The sequence below is a fragment of the Nematolebias whitei genome, chromosome 19 (genome assembly GCF_014905685.2).
Source record: "Nematolebias whitei isolate Nwh7 chromosome 19, NemWhi1, whole genome shotgun sequence".
Taxonomy (NCBI): domain Eukaryota; kingdom Metazoa; phylum Chordata; class Actinopteri; order Cyprinodontiformes; family Rivulidae; genus Nematolebias; species Nematolebias whitei.
This window is the reverse complement of record NC_056516.1, coordinates 37,228,057-37,250,449: the sequence shown is the minus strand read 5'-3', so window position 1 is coordinate 37,250,449 and position 22,393 is coordinate 37,228,057. Positions and strand designations below refer to the sequence as shown.

The window sequence follows — 22,393 nt, the reverse complement described above, 5'->3', positions numbered from 1 at the left end:
ATCAACAGGCGGCTCGGTCTGCCTTCCTCTGCCCCACAGACTGGACCTCCGAGGCCGGCAGAGCCTGAAACGGTGAGCCGAACCCGCTTTGTTTGTTTTGGACCACCCGTCGGAGCTAACGGCAGCTAGCATCATGCTAACGTCACATCTGTAATGGAGTGATGGGAGTGACGGTTCCTCTGGCACAGTCAACAATCAAACGTTTTCAAGGCTTGGCGTTTAACCTGCAGCTTTGTTGTCATCACACAAAAGGGTCTCCGTGCTCCAGATGTTGTTTATTTCATGCATTCTGCAACAAAAGTCTCGTTTTCTGTCATTTAAACAGATAAAATGTGCATCTTTATGAAAGTACAGTGAAGCAGCTCCCCATGATGTTCTGTTCTAATCATCTGGACATTTACTGTAATTAATGAAACCTGGAGAATTAAAACAGCTGCTTCCACACAGTCTAATCGTTCAGGTTGATATCTGGTTAATTCTGCAGATTATTTTGGGTTAATATTTAATCTGTAAATTACCAGCCACATCTGGATTTATCATCCCATCTCAGTGGTATATAAACATTTGGGTTATCCTGGGATTAAAAAAAAAATTTAAATTAATGTTTAAATAGGTGAGTGTTTAAGTTTAAGAGAAACATTCACTTTAACAGAATATTTCATATTTCCCCCCCAAAAGAAATTAGATTGTTCTGGAATTTATTAAAAGAAAATGTTTAGTCATCTGAAAAGTTGAAACTAAAGTTTAGAAAATCTTTAGAGACTGAAATGTGTTTTTCCTGTCAACTACCAGTAAGTAAAGCTCCACGATCCAGAGATCCTTAAATAAATCATTAGTTTCAGATTATTAATAAACTTGCAGTTGCTTCTTTTCCATTAAACTGACTTTTTTAAAGTTTAGTAACTTGTAATAGGAGTTTATTTTTGTTCTGCCATGGTTTATGTTGTTTATATCAGGTTAGAAATGTTCTGGTTATGTTGCATCTGATTTAAATAGTCTGAATTTCAAATTTAAGTACTGCTATCAGTTATTTGTAATTAAATTTTCCGGCTGCTGCAGTTCAAAGCAACACAGAACTCATCGTAAACTGAAATCGGTCGGTGCATTTCATCATAAATCATCTACAGTGATGGTTTCATCCTACACTTGTTGAGTTAGGATGCCGGAGTCTAAAGGTTGATCCCCACGTTGCACTCAGAAGTTGTTTTTATAGAAATCATCATTAATCTGAATGTGATGCTGCTGGACTTCCTGTTTGTGTTTCTTTAAACTGCTTCACCTCTGACCAGCCGTCCACGGACTCCAGTGACCCCTTTAGTGGGATTCCCCCAAAATTAAACGCCTGAAACTCCCAATCCATGATCAGAATCAAATATTTCAGTTGAGGCTTGAAATGTCTTAAAAAAAAAAAAAAAAGTCTATTTTTGTTCAACTCTTGGAGTTGCCAGGTCCAGGATGGACGAGAATCTTCATCAACTAATGACTCATTTTGTTCTGTTGAAAACACTAGAAGTCAATAAAGCTTTTGTTAAATCATCCAGATGCAGTCGATGCCCATGGAGGTGGGAAGCAGCAGCAGCTCAGGTGGCCCAGTGGTGCAGGTGAGCTTCCCCAGCGCTCAGGCCTCGGTTCTGGACGGCCTGAACCGTCAGAGAGAGGACGGCAGCCTCTGTGACCTCTCCATCCACGTCCAGGGACACGTGTTCAAGGCCCACCGCTGCGTCCTGGCTGCGTCCTCGCCGTACTTCCACGACCAGGTGGGCGAGCGGATGTCTAACAAATGGAGTCGCACTAAAACTGTGGAAACTTTAGCAGTTTATTGGATTATATCAGTCAGGATCAGATTAAATTCTCAGTATCCTGCAGACATGACCCAAGATTAGAGATTTTACAAGATGTTCCTGTAACGTTCTGACCACCTGTGTCCAGGTTCTGCTGAAGAACATGTCGACGGTCTCCATCCCGGCGGTGATGGACCCGCTGGCCTTCGAGAGCGTTTTGAGCTGCGCCTACACCGGTCAGCTTCGAATGCTGCGAGACGACATCGTCAACTACCTCACCGTGGGCAGTGTGCTGCAGATGTGGCACATCGTGGACAAATGCACCGAGCTGCTGAGGGAGGGCCGCGCTGCAGCCACGGGGGGTGGAGGAGGAGCAGCAGCACAGGAAGGAGCAGGAGGAGGTGAAAGGTCAGCCAACTCTGGGTGTAGCAGCAGCAACACTGAGGGTGATGCTAACAGAGCTGGCAGCACAGGTGGTGTCCAGGTTGTGGAGTCCGATGAACCCCAAAGAGCCCCCCAAGTCCCCAGCCGGCCCTCAGTGAGCGAGAGCCAGTCCCCCAGCAGCACCAACTACTTCAGCCCCCGAGACGGGAGCGGCTTTGGAGGAGGTGGAGCAGCTGCAGCGGGGGCTTTGGTGGACGGAGGCAGAGCCAGCAACACCCCCAGCTACTGCACCCCCTCAGGAGGAGAGGAGGCTCTGCTTATTGAGGAGGAGGAGGAGGATGAAGAGGAGGAGGCGCTGTACCACCAAAGGAAGAGAGGAAGAGGAGGAGGCAGCGGAAGGAGGAAGAAATCGAGCTCCGTGTTGGAGCAGGAGGTCGGGGTCAGCGACAGCTTCGGTGTTTCCTCCTACCAGGTGAGTGAACCAGGAAATAAACTTTACGTAAACATTGACGAGTAATTCAAAAGTCTATTTTGTTTTCACCTAACTGTCCATCAATAATCAATACGCTGCAGTTTCACTTTACTGCCGCGAAGCTGCTTTAAAGCAGGAAATTAAAACTTTTTTTATTCTCCCGTTCAGACTCATTTATTTAAAAAAGTTGCAGGTTTTAATCAAAGTCAAATCATTTATCGTTTATATGTAAACATTAATAAATAACAGATCTTAACATAAAAATGTCCCTCTGGAGGACGGGGAGGACTCGGCGATGTCCCCACAGAAGCGTCCCACCTACAGCCAGCCCAGCATCATGCCCCGCAAACAGTGGGTGGTGGTGAAAACTGAGCGCGCCGAGGACGACGACCTGATCGTGGTGTCCGGGGAGGAGGCAGGAGACGACGAGGAGGACGAGGATGAGAGGGAGATGGAGCTGGTGGCACAAGACAGGGAGAGGGGCAACTTCAACATTTCAAACGTCAGGAGCCTTTCCAACGAGCTGGGGGGCCGAGCGGAGAGCGACATGGACTCACAGGTGAGCTGGATTTATTGTCAGGGATTGTTCAGGGATGAAATGGTCCTGATGAAAGATGAAAAATGGCAATTTGATAAAAAGTGGTGCTGTATTTTAGATGACCACTAGAGGGAGCTAAAGTAACCAGATTAAAAAGAAAAACTTATTTTACATCTTAATTTCCAAAATTTGTTAATAAAAAAATAACATAAGTACTATGTAACTACCTTTTTTAAATTCTGTGAAATATTAAGAGGTTTTAAAATACTCCCAAAATTGTCCTGAAACGAGTTTTTGATTAATGGCTGATTTAGTAACTGGGACTCTGTATACACAATTTTGTTCCACTACATGTACCACTTGTGGTGCAAATGACAAAGAAACTCTGACTCTTAGTGAAGGAATAATATATTTTTATTTGTGGAGAAATTACAAAAATCTGACGGAACGTGGTGCTGCTTCAAATAACCACTAGAGGGCGCCAAAGGTTCACAGTTAAATTGAAAAGAACTCTAAGAATTTCCTACAACATAAATGGGTTAAAAATAAAATAAGTACTATGTAATTAACTTTCCTTTTTTTAAATTTGGCTAAATGTTCTGATCACCAAATTCCATGTTCAATATTCCAGGTATAAAATCCAACAATTTTCAGTCAGGTCAGCTGGATGGTTTCTTTTATTGTGCTGAGACGTTTCAACTTCCATCCAGAAGGCTTCATCAGTCTGAGGAAACGCCAAACAAAAACTGCTTCTGTCCCAACAGCTTACTCCAAAGCAGAAAAAAAAGTTTTTAAATCCTCCCAAACTTGTTCTGGAAGTAGTTTTTTTTACTCATGACTGGATCCTAAATCTCTCTCTGTACAGGTGGACTACTGCCAGACTTCAGAAGACTACCTCAAGTTTGAAGGCAGTCTGATGGAACAGACCTTAGCTCAACACCTTCATGACAACACTGCAGGTCAGAACCAGAACACCAGCCGGGCAGTTTCAGCTCTGCTTGGCCAGGTTCAGTCTGCAGCCTCGGCCCGGGCCCAGCTCTTGCCGCTGGACATGCAGGGGAACCAGATCCTGCTCTACAACCAGGCCTCCGGACTCTCCATGGATTCTGCCACTCCTCCACTGGGGATGGCAGGAGGGATGATGGGGGGAGCCTCCTTCAAAGGTTCTAGTTTGGAGCACGGAGCAGTCCATCTGCAGGCTGTTTTGGGGGCTGATGGTCCAGACGGTGGAGGGGCTGGAGGCAGCTGCAGCGGTAGTAGCACCGGTGGATCAACGAAGGTGTTTATGTGTCACTGTGGGAAGACATTCACCCATAAGAGCATGAGGGACCGACACATCAACATGCACCTGGACCTGCGGCCGTTCCACTGCCCCGTCTGTGCCAAGAAGTTCAAGATGAAGCACCACCTGACGGAGCACATGAAGACCCACACCGGCCTCAAGCCGTACGACTGCCTCAGCTGCGGCAAGAAGTTCATGTGGCGCGACAGCTTCATGAGGCACCGCTCGCACTGCGAGAGGCGTGGCGGGCCGGGGGACGGAGGAGACGGAGGGGGAAGTGGTGACAGAGGGAGGCGAGGAGGGGGTGGAGGTGAGGATGGGCCAGATTTTAGTTCCTCCCCTCACCACCTCCTGTCTCCAGGTGAAGGAGGACGGAGCAGCGTCCTGGGAGGAGGAACTCTGGTGCCTCAGCACGGCGCTGGTGCGGTCACAGGAAGCATCAGCAACACGGTGGCTGCTGCAGGGGCACTGCTGGGGGTGGTCTCTCAGAGTCCGGGTCAGAATCAGGGGCCGGGGATGTTTGGAGGTCTGGGTGTGTGTGATGAAGACGTGTGTGAAGTCAGTCCGGATGAAAGCAGCATGACTTAAACCAGAGTTCTGTTTTATCTAAGGGGGCTTTGGTTCTTCTGGTTCCTGCTGCAGGAAGCAGCCCGGTCCTCTTCCAAAAGACTTTGAAGCAGTTTGTTAAGGATGGGGCTGCTGTTGAGCACATCCTGATAAATCGGACGCTTAGATTCTGAAACCGTTTCGTCTGAAGTTTCCACATCTGTGGCACCGACTTAAAGTGACCTCGTCTGAACAGACCTGCTCTCCGAGGAAAATCATTTGTTCTATTTCATCCCTGACCGCCAGTGGGCGGTGCTGAAAGCACTGAATGTTCCCTTTGCGCATGCGCTGTTCGAGTAGTAATCCCAACAGGGTCACAGGTGTGACACGGATGACCAATCAGAGGCCTGACGTCATCCGCGGCTCTGCTCCTTTTTTCTTCTCGCGCCCGGTTCAATTCAGGGTATCAGCTCTTTGGACCTTGGGCCTTTTCTCTGTCGTCGGAGGCCCGACTGTCCGTTGGCTGGAGTAGCACGTTCGCCCTCCTAGGGGCTGCCACGGTTTAGCCTTCGTTCAAGGTATTTCTGCTGTTCGTTGGGGACTACAGCAGTTTTCGCCCCCCTCCCAACTTGCAGCGTCTGACTATTGTGTGTGTGGTTCAACACTGGTGAGTAGTCTTTTTACTTATATTTTGCCTTGGTTAGCGGTAGTGCTACGCTCACGTTTGTTTTTATTTATTTATTTATTTAATTTTTTGCTCCCGTTTGTTGGAGGCTTCCAACCGCGTGGTCAGTTTGTATCGTGCTCCGAAGTTTGTTGTTGCTTACGTAGCCAGCTGAGTTCCTGGCCTTGTTTTGATTGGTGAAGGCGAGCATCCGTGCTTCCTCTCCCAATCGTTTTCACCAGCCTCCTAGACTGTTGGACTGAGCTAGCGGTGCTAGCCTTTCTGAGTTCTAGCCTGGTTTAATTGGTGAAGGCAAGCATGCGTGCCCCCTCTCCCAATTCTCGACCTGTCCTCTCATCCTTGTTTTCATCCTGTATCCTGGATGTAGATGGCGGTGCCAGCCCTTTTGTTGAGTTGCAGATTTTTTATTTTGAATGATGTGGCTAAACTGCCTACAGTAAGGAGCATGGACGGCTCTCACTGCTGCATTGATTGTGGGGTCGTGCTCCAGGCAGATGGCGGTCATGATCTGTGTCCTGCCTGCCTTTAGCATGACCATCTGGTGGAGGCTCTGTCAGAGAACCCCTAAATGAACTGCAGCTTCATGTCTCGTGCCGTGAGGGCGGCTCAGCTGGCCCAGTTTCACCCCGAGCTGGGCAGTGACCTCCCGCCTTCTGGGCAGGAGGCCCCACCTAGGCGCTCAAAGCGCCGGACTGAGGCCACAGTCTCTGTGGACCCTCCTAGGAAAAGGCGAGCCAAGTCTGATTAGGGCCTCTCCACGAGGGTGGAGCAGTTGTCCGCAGAATTGGCAGAGATGAAATTCCTTTTTCCAAGTACACCAACTGGGGGCTGAGCCAGTGGCAGCGACCAGACTCTCCTCCCCACCCATGCCTGAGCTGGCTGCGGAGGAGGATGTGTTATCCTAGGCTGCCTCCGCCTCTCACTTTTTAAGGGAGAAGGAGGGGCAGTCATCTTGGGCCCACGGTCTTTTGTGCCCAGTGAGAGCACTGGAGGCGTATGTTGCAGCTACTCCCATTATACCACGTTCAGACCAGCTGTTTGTGTGTTACAGAGGCCCTAGGTTAGGCTGTCCTCTTTCCAAACAGCGCCTCCCGCACTGGATCGTGGACGTCATCTGCCACATCTGCGCCGCAGGGTATGGCCCCCTGCCGGTCGGCATGAAGACGCACTCTACCAGGAGCGTCTCCACTTCCTGGGCGGCCCTGAGAGGGGTTCCACTGGAAGCAATACGTGCTGCCGCATCATGAGCTTCCCCAAACACGTTCACCCGATTTTACAACGTTAACGTGGCCACCCCTCATCCCATGGGCCAGGCTCTCCTGCAAGGGTCCTCTGGACCTCCTCAGTGAGGTGTGTGCTCAGGATTCTTTGAGACATCGTTGGTATTAGTTATTCAGTGCTTACAGCACCGCCCTATGGCGGTCAGGAGGGATTCATCGAACCGTGGTTACATACGTAACTTTCGTTTTCTTCTGTCTGTGCTTCTGTTGAGAGGAAACCAGAATTCTCTGGATCTCTGAGTAAAATCGTTCCACCTGGCTGATCTTCTGCAGTTGTTCTGTGACCTGCCGGTGTGTAAAACAGCCTTTAAGACAAATTAAACATAGGAAAAATATATACAAATGTGTTATTTTTTTTTAATATAAACACGACAACTACTAGATCTGAAAGCTGCAGGAAAGAGATAGATTTGAGTTTCTCACATCGTTGGTGGTGGATTTTCTTTTTTTAAACTCCATGTTTCATGGAACAGATCTGTCAAACTGAGGCTGTTGTGATTTTTAGTTTAATCTTGATCTCAGTCTCGTGTGTTACAATTTTTTTAATTTAAAGTCACATTAACCATCAACGTGAGGAAAAAAAAAGTTGGATTTGTTTATTTTATATTAAATACCTTTAATTATATTTATTGTCCTGTTATCTTACACTGGTTTAAATGTCCTGCAGTGGTACTAATACATGTTAACCTGTAACCATGGCAACAGAGCTGATGTTTACAAGGTTTCTTTCAAAATTAAACTAGTTCTCTGGACCAGCAGCACCTCATAAGTGATATAACTATATTATATAGTAATAATTGACTAGAAAATTAATATTTAAATTGCAGAGGTTTTATTTTGGTTTCCTTGCAGAGCTGCAGATTGTCCACTGGGGGGCGCTGTTCAGTCGTTTTCAAACACTCAACTAAAACAGAAACGTGGTTTTTATTTTTATTAGTTTTAAATGCCTATTTTAAAGGAACTCTGCCCACTTGTGTCCATATCTGGTACTAATACTGACTGATGATGGAAACAAACATTTTAATGTGAAAACTGTTTTTAATCACCACATGTTAAGATGTAAAAACGTTTTTGTTGCTGCAGAACCAAGCAGTCAGTGGAGGAACATACACGACGCAGAACCTCAAAACTTTGAAGCCTTCAGAGATATTTTACACGTAGAGTCATAGATTTAATATTCTGCCTTCTGTGAAGGTTCAGTTTGGATGATTTACCTGCAGGTTTGAGTTTTCAGTCTGGATGAGATGTTTGTGAAGTGCTTCCTTCTTTGTGTTTCTGTCATTTTGTTGTTTGTTACAGAGGAAACTCTGAACGACAAGTAAATGTTTGAGATGAGCTCGGTAACGTTTTCATCCATTTAAACTGTGCAAACGCTGTAAGGTGTAAATATCTGCATATAGAGATTAATGTCACTGAAAATGAACACGAGAGGAAGATGACAACACGTGTTTTCTGACAGAAACGTACTTAAACTTGAATTTACAGATTTTAAATTTATCTTCCACCAAGAAAAAAAGTCCAACATTGTATATTTCTGTAGTATTTAGATGTTTGAAACATTTTGCCTCAGAGTTAAAGCTCACGTCAGAACATTAAAACCAGGGTTGAATCTTCCTGCAGAAAATAATCCTGTTGTTGTTGCGTCACTTCCTAATCCTGCAGCTTCGTCCTTCCTCTGAAACCAACGACGAACCAAAGACGGATCATTTTAGTTTCTGACCACCTCTTGATGCTTTTTAAAATTATATTTGTGCCGTTTGTTTCTGCTTCGTCTTTAGCAGGTTTAAGGATCATTTTTAAAATGTCAGAGCTGCTGCTGAAAACTTCACTGAAGTGTTTTGATTTTTGCACATTAAATAAAGTTACAGAACATTTATTCAAACAGTTTGACCTGTTGGAGACGCGACAAATGAGTGGAATTAAACCGTGAATCAATATTAACCTCTTCCATGTACGAACACTATGGACTAATAAATTATCTGAGAAATAACCGACGGCTCCGTTTGTTTTTATTTATCCTGTAATTAAAACACAAGTAGATGAAGAATTAGCACAAAGATCTAAAATGAATTCAAACTGAAAATCTGACATGTCCTCTGAAACCACGGCTTGCTTATTATTATTATTATTTTATTAAATTGTTTTGGTCTCGCTCCAACTTTATTTATTTATTCATACGTTTTGCTCACTGTTGATGTTTTTATGTTTTAGAGACAAAAAGTTAAGAACTTTACAGCAGAATTAATGTTTTTCAGTAAATCCTGCAGGAATCGAGTTCTTTAAGATTCTGGATCTCGAGAACTCGTCCATGAAATAAAGAAAACTGAAGCAGGTTATAAAATGTTCAGTAATGAGACCTGGAATGTGTTTTAGCTGCAGGATCTGGACGGTCCTGATCCTCGTGCTTCACAAAGTCCAGACCAGACCGGGTTTTAAAACTGGATCTTACAAATGGACCGCAGCCTGTAAAACTGGGAAGATTCTCCAGATCAACCCTGTAGCTGTCAAGACTGTTGTTCCTGTTTAATGATGGAGGTTTTGCAGAACGTCACGACTTGATACATAAATAAACACAGATCTTTATTTAATTAAAATGATGCAGAATTTATGCAGCTTCAAATTTTCAGAGAAAACTGCAGCCGAGGAAAAACGTTCTTTCATAAAAATAAAACTTTGAGCTCATAATCACTAATTATTTCCTGATCAGATATAAAGTGAAGTGTTTAATTTTTTTTTTCAAACCAACTCGTAGATGGAATTAAACTATTTATTATAGAATTGATCAGTTTTCTCTTAATGGAGCTCTTTTGATGTAAATCTGAAATAATTTCACACAGTTTTGTAACAAAATGCATCATTTATTCTATAAAAAAGAAAAAGAAATCACAGTGAATGACGGATCGCTCCTCTGCAGAGACGAGGACAGACTAACATCACATCTCAAACCTCTAATAAATCTGAAAGAAGCTTTGCTCAAAACATTTCACCTGCGAGGTACAAAAACACGGCATTCAAGAATTAGGAATGGTTAGTTAGCCGAATGACTTCGACCCCCCCAGACGCATCACGCGCTCCGATCCATCCCGCCCGTCAGCCGGGTGATGCTGCTGGTCGTCCTCTTCCTGCGACCACGAGCTGGAGGTGAAAACATCTGGAGATGGACCACCCGTCATCACAACACAGCGTCACACACACGTCTGAACACACCGGCCTATAAAAGAGGCACATCATCCAACTTTAAAGACCGCGACGATATTTACTGGTATGAAACATGATCAGATTTCTTCTTTGAACGTTAACAGATGGAGAATTTAACAAAAACAATGTTTGTGGGTGAAACTAAAACTCTGCTCTTTTTGTGAAAATTCAGGATTCAGTTAAATTAAAAAATAATGAATTAATCCCAAAGTGAGATTAAATGTAACTCATTCTCCTGGTTTCATTAGAGTGGTTCTAGATGCCGACTGTGGGCTGGAAGAGATCCTTCCTAACCAGTTAAAACAAGTAAAATCAGGTGATCGGGGACACGAACATGGACTAATATAATTCAATAAAAACTGTTGGATGAGTTTAATTCAGCCTCCGTTACCTGTAGAGTGTAAGAAATATATTTTGTTTTACAGCCAATAAAAAAAAAAACAGGTTTTTTTTTTGTATCAAACATCTTTCATGTTTTCAGTTCAAACTACAAATTATAAACAGCTGAAGATTAAGCATTAAAATAAAAATACAAGGTGAATTGGGGGGGGGGGGGGATTAGATTCAGTGTGTCATCAAGTTCCAAAGAAAATGATTTATAACTGGTTTGTATATTGAATAAAGTTAACAGGTGGCAGTGTAAGCTACAGATTCTTGGCCCTGAACACAAAAAAAGTGCAGAAAATATGTATGTAACATAACTGGTGATTTTTATGTCGGAAAGTTTTATTTATCTTTAATTTTCTAGAAACAAAACGGGCTGAATAATCTAGTGTGGTGTTGTCACAGCAGAAGTTCACTGGCTTTAAGTATTTTCATCGTCAGACAACTGAAATTATCTAAGAAATAAAAACTACAAAGGACCAAACATGAAAACATAAAAAAAATTGATTAAAAGGAGAAATTTTTTTTTTTTTTTTTGTTGAGTTGAGCAGAAAAATGAAAACGAGTTTCTGGGAGCTGTGGACTTTTAAAAAACTTTAAAATTTGTTTTGACTGTGTTCATTAATAATTCCCGCTGCAGTCGCTCCAAAGCTGCACGAAGCACCCCCACGTGGCTCGCTCGCTCAAACAAAACCAACAGAAACAGCAAAAAGTCGTCGTTTCAGAACTCTTTTTGTTGCAGGCCCCAAGTTCCCTTTGCTGACAGGAAGAAAAGCTCCGTTAGTGTAAACAAACGAGTGTGCAGGAACAAAAACTCGACCGAACGCCCGAGCGTCGCCCGGACCCTCTGCAGAAACTGAAACTCCAGGTGCCGCCTAGAGACACCCCCACAAACAGCTGACGGATCAGTCGTGTTGCGCTGCCATCACCAGGAAATGAAGGTAGAGAAAAGAAACGTGCACCTGAAGGGTCCACAGAAACGTCCTGTACATGTTCAGGTGTTTAAAAGTCCTTGGCTTTCGTTTGGCAACGTGTTGAAGTACAAACATCGGTGAAAGGTTTGTGCCGATAGAGTAAAAAAAAAAACCTTGATGATCCAGTTCCTGTAGGATCTAGTTGAGTTAGATGAAAAATGTTCTTCTCACGAACTCACAGAGATGATCTGGAAACATTCTGGAGTCCAGAGTGAAACTTAATCCGAGTCTGAGAGGACGATGATTTCATCTGGGTCGCACTGAGTCGCCACGTTAACCTGGAAACAGAGAGAACAACCGGATTAATCACAGAATAATCCCCAAGATTAAAAATATTCCTGTTCAGTCCACCGTTCATCTTTAAACAGGGGCGGAGCCTCCGTGTTCAACTTGTCAGGCTGATGGTCCTTGATCATATGAACAGCTAGTTCAGGCTGTCAACAACAAACTGGTTGATCCACCATGAGAAGGTGCTATTTATAAGACTGAGTTTGTTGCAGCGCCTCAGACTGAAGAAGTCCTTTGGATAAAAGACGAAACGTTTCAACAAGAAGAATCCATCCAGAGGACCTGACTCAACCTTGTTAGATTTTCTACCTGGATTATTGAGCATGAATCAGGAAATCCTGGTCAGCGTTTATCTTTTTAAATACATGGAAACATTCTCCACAGTCCCTGCTGTAAACAAAGTGTTATAAAATATGTTTATTTGAATTAAAGAGCTGATGTGGATGAATCTCAGCTACTATCCTTCCGGTAGAAGGTATAGAATCCCAAAAACTAAACTGAAACATTTTAAATATCTTTTGTGCCCACCTCCATCAACGTTTTGAATCAGATTTTTAAACAGGTTGAGGCCTGGAAGGTGTCCAGGTGTCCTGGAAGGTGTCCAGGTGTCCTGGAAGGTGTGCAAGAACTTTGTGTTCTCTCATGTTTTGTTTTAACTGCATGTGCTTGTCGTCTTTGTTTTTAGCTGCTGATATGAATTGTGTGTGTATTTACCGTCTGAGCAGCTGCTACTACGCTACAAACACCCGAGTCCATGACAAATTTCCCCTAGGGGACAATAAAGTCTGTTCTATCATACATTTTAAGTTAATGTCTTTAAATTTCATTGAGTAATAATTTTTGTGTAGGCTGTGAGTTAATTAGTTGTGGTGGCCATCTTGAATTGGGTTAACTCCAAAAGTTAATCAGTTGCAGATGAACATCCAATAATTAGTTTCTGAAAGTTATAATAAAAGTTGTTTATTGATTCATGAAGTAGACAAACTCACGGGCAAAAACATCACTCAGCTGGATTATTTGGACAATATCTGCCACTTTTTAAATAATCTGCTGTCGGTCCTGTCTAAACAGATGATCAGGTAGGAGGACGACCCACAGTTTACTTGTTTTAGGCGACGACGCTCTTCCGAAGTGTCCACGTTTTCAAAGTGTTAAATAAATGTTAAAAAGTCAGGTAGGTGGTCAATCTCTCATTTTAATTTCCTGCATTTGACCTGATTAACGGTTTGTGTACCTTGTTTTTCTTGGGGGGCGGTGCCGTCAGCGAGCCGTACGACTCGCTCTGAGGTGGAGTGTCGGCTCGGGCGGGTTCTGCCTCCTGAGGAGAATTGCAGCTAATGACACCCATATCCAGAGGAATGTCTGCATCACTGATGAGGAGGATGGAGGGAGGAAGAAGAGAGAAACGGGAGCAAATTAACAAAAAGACTAATTAATTTCTGAGGTTCGTTGAAAACACTCGATCGTTTGAAGTTTGGTTGAATTTTATTAGCGTGTTTAACGAACACCAGGTTCAGAAGAATGAGATAAATCTGAGAACAGACAAATTCATAAATCTGTAAACATACAGTAAAATAAATGTACACACGATACGAGAACATTTAGTCCTTTAGATTATTGTTTTTAATCCCGTCAGTCAGCCTTCACCTCACACAGCCTCACCTGTCGTAGCTGATTTTCTGTTTTACACTTCGAGAGTTTTCCGACATCTTTTCTTCCCTCTTCCTCTTCTGGCTCCTCGTCGTCCTCGGGCTCGGAGGCGGCGACGTCCCGTTGGTCGTTTGACTTCCACACTGACCCGAGCCGACTGTTCCCTGCTCGGCTGAAGAATCTCCATTGGTCTCTGCTGCTGCTGGGTGGACCGCTGCACCGTCTTTAATGACCTTGTTGTCCCGGACAAGAACCACTGAAAGCTGATTGGTCAAGCTCACGGGCTCCTGTAATCTTGCTGGGCGGCCGTTCGACAGCTGCTGCTCGTGAGTCTGCGCGGGCTCAGACTGGGCGGGGCTGTCCCCCGGGGACGGGTTGTTGGACATGGGAAAGGTCAGAGTTTCATCAGAGGAGGGACTTCCAGTCGTGAGGGGCTCGTCTTCATCGTTCACGCTTCCTTCACCGCCTGCAGAAACGATTCCTGTCTGATCATAAGTTTGATCCTCCTTGTTGTCGCTCTCACATTGTTCTGCCTCGTTTTCATCTTCCTCATTCTCATCTTCGCCTGAAAAGGAGCAAATTAAAGTGATTATTAAAGCGCTCTCTTTCTGCTCCCTTCACCTGATCACACAGAGAAGACACCTTGTTTTTTTTAACAGATCAATGGTTCAGACATCATCCTGGTATCTACCACGAGCTCCTAAACACACCCACTGAATCTCCCAAATCCCCCTCTGTAACTACACAAACACAATGTTAGCATGCAACAACATTCCTGCCTTCAACAAGAAGAGAATCCAAATCTACAGATAAAACCCTCGGCCGTTAACAGAGAATGTAAAACACATAAACCTGGACTGAAGGTTGGTTTGGGTTGAAAGACGCTTTACGTCCACAGAAGTGTCAGAACGAGTTTTGAGACCAGGAACTGTTTTTGCCATGAAATCTTTCTGACTGAACGTCTTCAGTCTAACCTGCTGCGTTCTGCTGAGTGCTGGCCTGGATCTCCTCCTCGATGTCGGGGTCTGACGACTCGTCCTCCTCATCCTCTTCCTCCTCTTCTTCCTCCTCTGCCACTCCATTTGCCTGACTCGTCTGCGTTTCCTCTTTTGGTTTGTGGTCCTGGAAATGAACGTAAAGTCAGTGCTCTGTTGCGTTTCCTTAAGTTTACTGTTAACCTCAGGCGACGCACTCTGGTTTAAACTGAAGTCATTTAAGCAGAACTGTCCTTTAACGGTACCGACTCGGTCCTCACGGACAGTTTAAAGACTATGGCTACCTCATTATTTGATGTAGCGTTTGCACCAAAGTTCATTTTGGATCAAATAGTTCAAAGATCAGCAGGAATATTAGACATTAACAGTTTTGTCCCATGAACGAGCCTTGTTCACCTCTTTGTCCTTGCTGTCCTTCTCCACTCTCTTGAGCCTCTCCTGCTCCTCTGTGTCGTCCTGTCTGACGGCGTATTTAGTGATGACCTCCTCCAGACGAGACAAACCCACTTCTCTGTTGGACCGCAGCTTCCTCAGCAAAGACGGGTCAGACAGAGCCGGATCCTGAGCTTCAAGAGAAATGGAGGAAGGGCAGACATTCATTAATTAGTGTATTTATTATTATTATTATGATCACAGTGCAAGTTGTCATTTGTCTTTTTAATAAACCGTTTTGTTAATATCCTAAACATTTCCTCAGTAATTGACCGTTCCCTTCCATTAGGTCCGTTTTACTTAGTTCTCCATCACACAGCAGCAGCTACAGAATAAACATTTTCAATAGACACAGTGAGGATCTGAGGTGTCACCAGGCTTGTAGGGGTCTGTGAGGCGCGAGCCGAAGTTGTAAACCAGGTCGAGGTGGCGTCGCTCCTGCATGCGGCTCCCGGTGTCTCTAAAGGCATCCAGAGCGATCTGATTCAGTTGTTTCCTGCTCAAACACAGGTTGTGGCGTTCGTTGGCACGCAGCACCTGCTGCAGGATGTCGTGGTAATCCGGAGGGTTTCTGTGGGCCTCAGAACTGTTGATGAAACGCTCGATCTGAGGAGAAAAGAGCAGCAGAGGGTACGGTCAGATACAGCAGGAAACGCTCATTTAGAAACGGCTCAGATCGTTTGTAAAATAAATTCTGATTCATTTAGTTCATGAGCTCACACTAACAGTAAACAAGTTGTACATGCTGTAGTTTGCCAGGACACATGAAATAATTAAACTCTCATCAGCTCACCTTCTTGTTGAGTTCAGGGTAACGAGTGCCGGAGTATTTGATCCTCTGCTCAATAACTCGGCCTGTCAGTGTGTTGCAGCCCTTCAGTTCACATAGTTTCTCATAAATCTTCATCATCTGGAAAATAGTGATGAGTTACTGCACGTTTGTTGTAATGTTTAATTTTTCATCTGTTAACGAAGCTCCATCGTTTTGACTTCATTGACCTTTCGCTTGAGTTTGTGCTCCTGGATGTACGTGGAGTCTTCGGTCCCCATGTCATCTAAACTCAGCTCAGCCTGCTGCAGACGGTAGATCTCGTCATTATAAACCTTCAGCAGATTCTCCAGGTACGCAATCTGGACACAAAAGCAAACATGAATCATCTCAAGTCTTTTTCAGGAATCGGTCTTTATAAATAGTTTGTTTACGCACCTGTTTCCTTAACGCTCTGTTGGCTTTTCTTACAGATTCTTGATCTTCCTCTTTCATTTTCTCCTGGCTTTCCAAAGTGGAAGATCCTCCGTCTGCTGCAGACTTCACCTCGTTTTCCTCTTCTGTCTTACCCTTACTTTTGTCTTTGAACTTGAGTGAGGTAGACTGAGACGTACTTGACTCCGCTGTAGAAGGCTCAGCATTGCAGAGGATCTGCCTCCTCTTGACAGTGTGCTGCTTGAGGACAGCGCACAGTTCGTTGATGTAGACAAATGTTTTGGTGAGGTTGGACTGAGCGCGAGTCAGACATCGTCCCAACGTGTTCCTGAACTCAACGGAGGACAGGAAGTCAGGAGAGGCCTTGGTGTGTTTCGCTTCAAGGTATGTTAAGACCTCAGGGCAGTCTTTAGTGAGAGGTTTGCAGTGCTCCAAAAACTGAAGGGACAAAGAAGAAGATTAAAATGATGCTACCAGATGAACATGTTACGAGCTAAATATCAGCTTAAAAGAAGTCCGACTGGCAAAACTTGATAAAACCTAATTTCTTGAGGAGTAAGAATCAAATCCTTTAATCAAAATGTTACAGTCCAATAACTTATCCTGATGCGTGCTCAATAATCCAGGTAGAAAAATTAAAAAAAGTTAAGTCTGGTCCTCTGGACATTCAAAAAACCAAAACAAAGCAAAATGTAGAAACGTTTCGTCTTTCATCCGAAAGACTTCTTCAGTCTGAGGTGCTGCATTCAGCTCAGACTGAAGAAGTCTTTCGGATGAAAGATGAAACGTTTCTACATTTTTTTGTTTTGCTTTTTTGAATGTCCAGAGGACCATACTTAACTTGTTTAGAGTCTAATAACTTCCATCCATTATCTTCTGCTTGTTCCAAAGTCAGGTCTCAGCTGCAGCAGCTTGAGCAGGGGGGTCCACACATCTTTCCACAGTCCCCTCTTCCAGCTCTTCTGGGAGGACCCCAAGGAGTTCCCAGGACAACAGAGAGACGTTGTCTCTCCAGTGTGTCCTGGGTCTTCCCCGGGGTCTCCTCCCAGTCGGACATGCCCGAAGCACCTCCCTAAGGAGACGAACAGGGAGCATCCTTACCAGATGAACCACCTCAACTGACTCCTCTCGATGTGAAGGAGCAGCGGTTCTACTCTGAGTCTCTCCTGATAACTGAACTTCTCCCCCTATTTCTAAGGGAGAGTCCAGCTACCCTGCAGAAAAAAATCATTTCAACCTCCTGTATCCACGATCTCATTCTTTCTGTCATTACCCAGAGTTCAAGACCAGCGGTGAGGGTAGGAACGTAGACTGTTCGTTTAACAGAGAGGTTTGTCTTACAGATCAGCTCCCTCTTCACCACAACGGACCGGCACAAAGTCCGCAATATTGCAGACGCTGCACCAACCCATCTGTCAGTCTCATGCTCCATTCTTCCCTCATTCGTGAACAAAACCCTGAGATACTTGAACTCCTTCACTTGAGGAAGAACCTCACCCTCGACCCGAAGAGAGCGATCCACCCTTTACTGACTGAGGACCATGGCCTCAGATTTGTGCTGATTCTCATCCCAGCAGCTTCACACTTGGCTGTGAACCGCTCCAGTGAGAGTTGAAGATCACGGCACAATGACGCCAACAGGACCACATCGTCTGCAAAGAGCAGAGATGGATCCTGAGGCCACAGAACCGGAAACCCTCCACCCCGTGGCTGCACCAAGAAATTCTGTCCATAAAACTTATGAACAGAATCTGTGACAACGAGCAGCTCTGGCGGAGAGACCAACTCCCACCCTGAAAGGGTCCGACTCACTACTGGCAATGAGAACCAAACTCTCACGCAGCTTGTATAGGGACCAAACAGCCCTTAGCGATGGGCCCCCAATCCCATACCCCCAATCCCATACTCACGTAATACTCCCCACAGCATACCCAGAGGAACACGGTCGAACACCTTCTCTAAGTCCACAAAACACATGTACACTGGATGGGCAAACTCCCATGACCCCTCGATGACTCTAGTGAGGGTAAAGAGCTGGTCCAGTGTTCCACAGCCAGGACAGAACCCACATTGTTCCTCCTGGATCTGAGGTTCGACCAACGATCGGACTCACTTCTCCAGTAGACCTTACCAGGAAGGATAAGGAGAGTAATGCCCCTGCAATTGGGGCACACCCTCCTGTCCCCTTTTTTGAAGAGGGGAACCACCACCCCAATCTGCCAATCCAGTGGCACTACCCCCATGTCCACACAATGTTGCAAAGGCGTGTCAACAAGACAGTCCTACAACATCCAGAGTCTTAAGGAAATCAGGGCGAACCTCATCCACCCCCAGAGTTCTGCCGCCACGGAGCTTTTTAACTACCTCTGTGACCTCAGCCAGTTATGAACAGACCAACACCAAAGTTCCCAATCCCACCAGGTCCCTGTCATCATCCACATGAGCACTGAAGTCACCCAGCAGAATAAAGGAGTCTCCAGCTGGCGCACCTTTCAGCCAGCTTTGGTAAGTCAGGGACAGAGCGCCAAGGTCTCCGCTTTCAGCCACAGCCCATGGCGTCATGTACCCAACTTTTATGGCCCCTTCTGCAGGTGGTGGGCCCACAGGAAGGCAAACCCATGTTACTTGTTCGGGCTGAGCCTGACCAGGCTCTATGGATAGAGACTTGATCACCAGATGCTTGTTGACAAGCCCTTCCCCCAGGCCTGGCTCCAGGGTGGGGCCCCAGTAATCCACGTCCAGGCAAGGGACACTGAGCTCCTTGTTTAATTCTGTCCACGAGTCTTTCGAATTGATCTTTGTCTGGCCTGTCTGTCACTTAGGACCAATCTGCCTTGGGAGATCCTACCAGGGGCAATTACAATTACCCCCCCGAGAGCATAGCACCTAGGATCATTCAGGCGCACAAACTCCTCCACCATGATAAGGTGGAGATTCAAGGAAGAAACGTAAACAAGTAAACATCAAAGTTCATGCTCAATAATCCAGGTAAAAATCCAACAATGTTCAGTCAAATCATATGAACGGTTTCTTATTTTTGCTGAGATGTTTCAAAACAAGTAAAATATCAACATTTACTTTTTTGCGTACGATGACTGAACTCACTAAAGAGGTCAATGAAGGCAACATTCGTTTCTGGAGAATGCATCAAAGTGAGCATTGAGCAAAAGCCTGATGAATCTCAACTTTGGCAAATTTGTAAAGTTTCAAGTTCTATACTGGTGTAGATTCTCAGTTATGCAGGTCGTGGTAAATTCAAGAAAAAAAAACAATTAAAAAAACAAAACAACTGGACTCTGGATTTCGATCCTGTAGTTGAAGACGTTTCACTTCCCCACACAAGGAAGAAAAACCTTTAAATGATGCCTCACCTCACTGAACAACTTCTCATTCTCTGCCTTGAGAACATGAACCTCCTTCTTGGCTGAAGCAAACGGGGACTTGGTGATGTGGGTGGGCGCCGGCTGCTGAGCTTTGAGTGGCGAAACATGTTTGTTTTTTTGTGCAGAGGATGAGGAGGCAGCAGAACATGAAGGCTGAGGGTTCACTTCTTCATCATCATCATCGAGGACGATGATCTTATCTGCCACCGAGGCAGGAGCCACCGCCATTCAAAATGTTGTTTAGTTCTGGAAAAAAAAAGACTTTTGAAGACTTCAAATGCCAGTAAAGTGTAATAAATTCATTACAAAGGTACTGAACTCTGTGAATACGATTTGCCTGAAAAAATTTAAGGAACTACCAGTACAAACTGCCTCCAGACTGTAAATTACCAGATAAAATTTAAACATTTATAAAATAATTACAAAACAGAAATATTTCCAAAGTGAGTTGTCATAATTAGAAAAACTGTTTAGCAATAATAACACTCAAGATGAATCTCCGACTTTAAATATTTGACATTTGGCAGAGTAAAATTATAATCATTTCAGCAGATAATCCCTTTAAAGATTTAATTTATTAACAAACTAGTGATCCATTTATGTTTGTTTATGAAACGTTTGTAAACTAAAGTCCAAGTATAATTTTAAAACAAGTTTGTGAAAATAGCTTTTAGGGAGGAAATTGGCATAAAGTTTAAGTAAAATTTTCTATTATAAATGGCTTCGCTAAAAAAAGTAAACAAATTTATTGAGAATTGATTCTTACTGTTAACATAATCAATAAATTATTTTAATTACACAGGTTTATGACACTGATCCTGTTATGACTGTTAGTCAACTTGAGTTCTAATTGCTTAATAACTAAAAAACGACAGAAAAGACAAGAGTGAAATTGGAAATGGAAACAATTAAAGTCTTAAACTTGAATTCCTGACGGTTTTACAACAGATAGAAAAGAAACAAAAACTGAAAATTACCCAGAACTTATCGCAAATTAGATAAAAGCAAATTACTACAAAGGTAGTTTATTTTGTATAATAATGTACTCACCTCTTATTTAAGAATAGTTAAACGTGAAAATAAACGAGTTTAGCGTTTTACAAGTGCGCATAATATAAAAATGCGGTTAGCCAACGTGATTAGCATTAGCAGCTAGTTATTTTAAAATGTACTTGTAAAAATGAATACACTTGAAAAAAATATCTTACTTTGCTTGTATTGAACGATAACCTATAAACAAATTAGATATATTATTTTTATCCTCAAAAGACTTGCTGCTTAGCCACAAAAAGCTCACAAACTTAGCTATGTTGTCAAGTCGAAACCCGCTAAACTCTGATAAACATCAACGACTGTGATTGGTCAATAAGTGTTAAGAACAAGTAAAACCTCTTCCTATTGGACAGCGAAGTCACGTGTCTCTTTTTCTTTAGCTTTAGATAGTAGTTAGCTACCGCATCTTATACGCATTACTACCACCTACTGGACATATTTATCACCTACAAGCACATGGAGTTTTAAAAAACAAGTTAATTTCATGAAAATATATAAATATTTCGTCTGTATTTCAGAATTATATATTATTTTATATTAATATATAATGATATATTATTTCAGAATATATATATTTTTTAAATTTATTTATTAATGTATTATGTACAATACATTTGATCTAAGTCAGTTTCTACATGTACTGCCTCAATGTCTTAAACAGTTCTGTTAATTCTTTACTTTTACTCAGAAAGTCCCATGTTTTTTCTATGTTAAATGCTCTGACACGATGTCTATAGTGAAGTGGTGAAATAAAAACTGAACATTTTACTTTCATGTAATGTTACTGAAATTAAAATAATATAGATGAGTGTGAATAGTGGGATCTATAATAGTGTGCATGATGATTCACCATTCACACTATTGTTGATTACCTGTTTTTATTTTCCATACATGTTTACATCCAGGAGATGGGTGCTGTGACTTGTTTTTTGTCATTTTTATACTTTTCAAAATAATAAATTTTTCCAGCAAAGATTTTTCCCACAGAAATGCATTGAGATCTTCCGAGTTCTTATAAAAACATTGTTTCAACTTCTTCCTCAAACAACTGAATGCTGATTCAGCCCTCATTCACATTTTCACAGAAAATAGTTACTTCAAATAAATCCTGTCATTCTAAGTTTCTTTCTTAACCTGTAAAAACCTCCTGTCCTCTGCTTCTTATTGTTTTATTCAGAGATGAAGTAAACATTAAAGTGACAAAAACTCTAATTATTCTGGAGATTATTGTTTCTAACAGGCATATCGGAGCTTCATGCTTTCATTCCCTTCTGTCTTTAAACAGGAAATGTAAAATCCTCCTGCACCTCTTCACATCGTTTCCATACTAAAACTAGTGCTTTCTGTAGCGTGCTCCACACACCAAACTGCTCCCTGTATGAACATCTGTCTGCAACAACATTCAGAACATCTGGAGTTAATGCATCACAGGTGCTCATGTGTTGTTTCTGGACGTTTTAAGACGTTTTCACATCAGTATCTCCTGCTACCACACTTATTTTTTAATTTGGTCAAAACTATATACTTAAAATGTTAAAGTAAATCATTTTTATATACATATAAACGTTTTAGTCTTTAAGTTTATCTATAGTTATAAGTTTGTTTGCATCCTAAATGAGAGTAAAAGATAAAAACACACAAACGCCTGAAAGACAAACACGTTTATTGCATATCATAAATGATGCATTAAATTAGACTTAAAATAAGTTTAAAGTGTTTTTATTTTAAACATGCATGAAAAAAGCAGAAATGCATTTTATAAATGCAGATTAGAAGGTTTTCCTGCAGCAGAATCCTCCGCTCTGTATCTTTCCTTCACATTTCTTTCATTTCAACACAAAGTGGCATTAAAATGTTAAAAATT

General features: G+C 43.1%; 2 protein-coding genes across 2 annotated transcripts; one reads left to right on the top strand and one right to left on the bottom strand.

Annotated features, from left to right (window-relative positions):
- Nucleotides 1-1,541: 1,541 nt before the first annotated feature.
- zbtb22b (zinc finger and BTB domain containing 22b) lies at nucleotides 1,542-5,169 on the top strand. The gene is made up of 4 exons (XM_037692941.1): nucleotides 1,542-1,757; nucleotides 1,930-2,637; nucleotides 2,915-3,196; nucleotides 4,041-5,169. The coding sequence occupies exons 1-4, from the start codon at nucleotides 1,542-1,544 to the stop codon at nucleotides 5,043-5,045; spliced, it is 2,211 nt and encodes a 736-aa protein (XP_037548869.1). The 3' UTR covers nucleotides 5,046-5,169.
- Nucleotides 5,170-11,134: 5,965 nt separating this feature from the next.
- daxx (death-domain associated protein) lies at nucleotides 11,135-20,682 on the bottom strand. The gene is made up of 11 exons (XM_037693250.1): nucleotides 20,527-20,682; nucleotides 19,465-19,722; nucleotides 16,097-16,531; nucleotides 15,889-16,020; nucleotides 15,683-15,799; nucleotides 15,264-15,495; nucleotides 14,854-15,023; nucleotides 14,437-14,584; nucleotides 13,475-14,027; nucleotides 13,047-13,182; nucleotides 11,135-11,802 (listed from the first exon to the last, which is right to left on the bottom strand). Exons 2-11 carry the CDS (start codon nucleotides 19,702-19,704, stop codon nucleotides 11,743-11,745), a joined length of 2,223 nt encoding a protein of 740 aa, XP_037549178.1. The 5' UTR covers nucleotides 19,705-19,722; nucleotides 20,527-20,682; the 3' UTR covers nucleotides 11,135-11,742.
- Nucleotides 20,683-22,393: the final 1,711 nt, after the last annotated feature.

Coding starts and splice junctions, on each gene's coding strand:
- zbtb22b (XM_037692941.1), top strand. CDS start 1,542: ATGCAGTCGATGCCCATGGAGGTGGGAAGCAGCAGCAGCTCAGGTGGC. Junction 2,638..2,914: donor TCGGTGTTTCCTCCTACCAG/GTGAGTGAACCA, acceptor GTCCCTCTGGAG/GACGGGGAGGACTCGGCGAT. Junction 3,197..4,040: donor AGAGCGACATGGACTCACAG/GTGAGCTGGATT, acceptor CTCTCTGTACAG/GTGGACTACTGCCAGACTTC.
- daxx (XM_037693250.1), bottom strand. CDS start 19,704: ATGGCGGTGGCTCCTGCCTCGGTGGCAGATAAGATCATCGTCCTCGAT. Junction 15,800..15,888: donor AGCACAAACTCAAGCGAAAG/GTCAATGAAGTC, acceptor ACTATTTTCCAG/ATGATGAAGATTTATGAGAA. Junction 14,028..14,436: donor CACTCAGCAGAACGCAGCAG/GTTAGACTGAAG, acceptor GCTCCTTTTCAG/GCGAAGATGAGAATGAGGAA.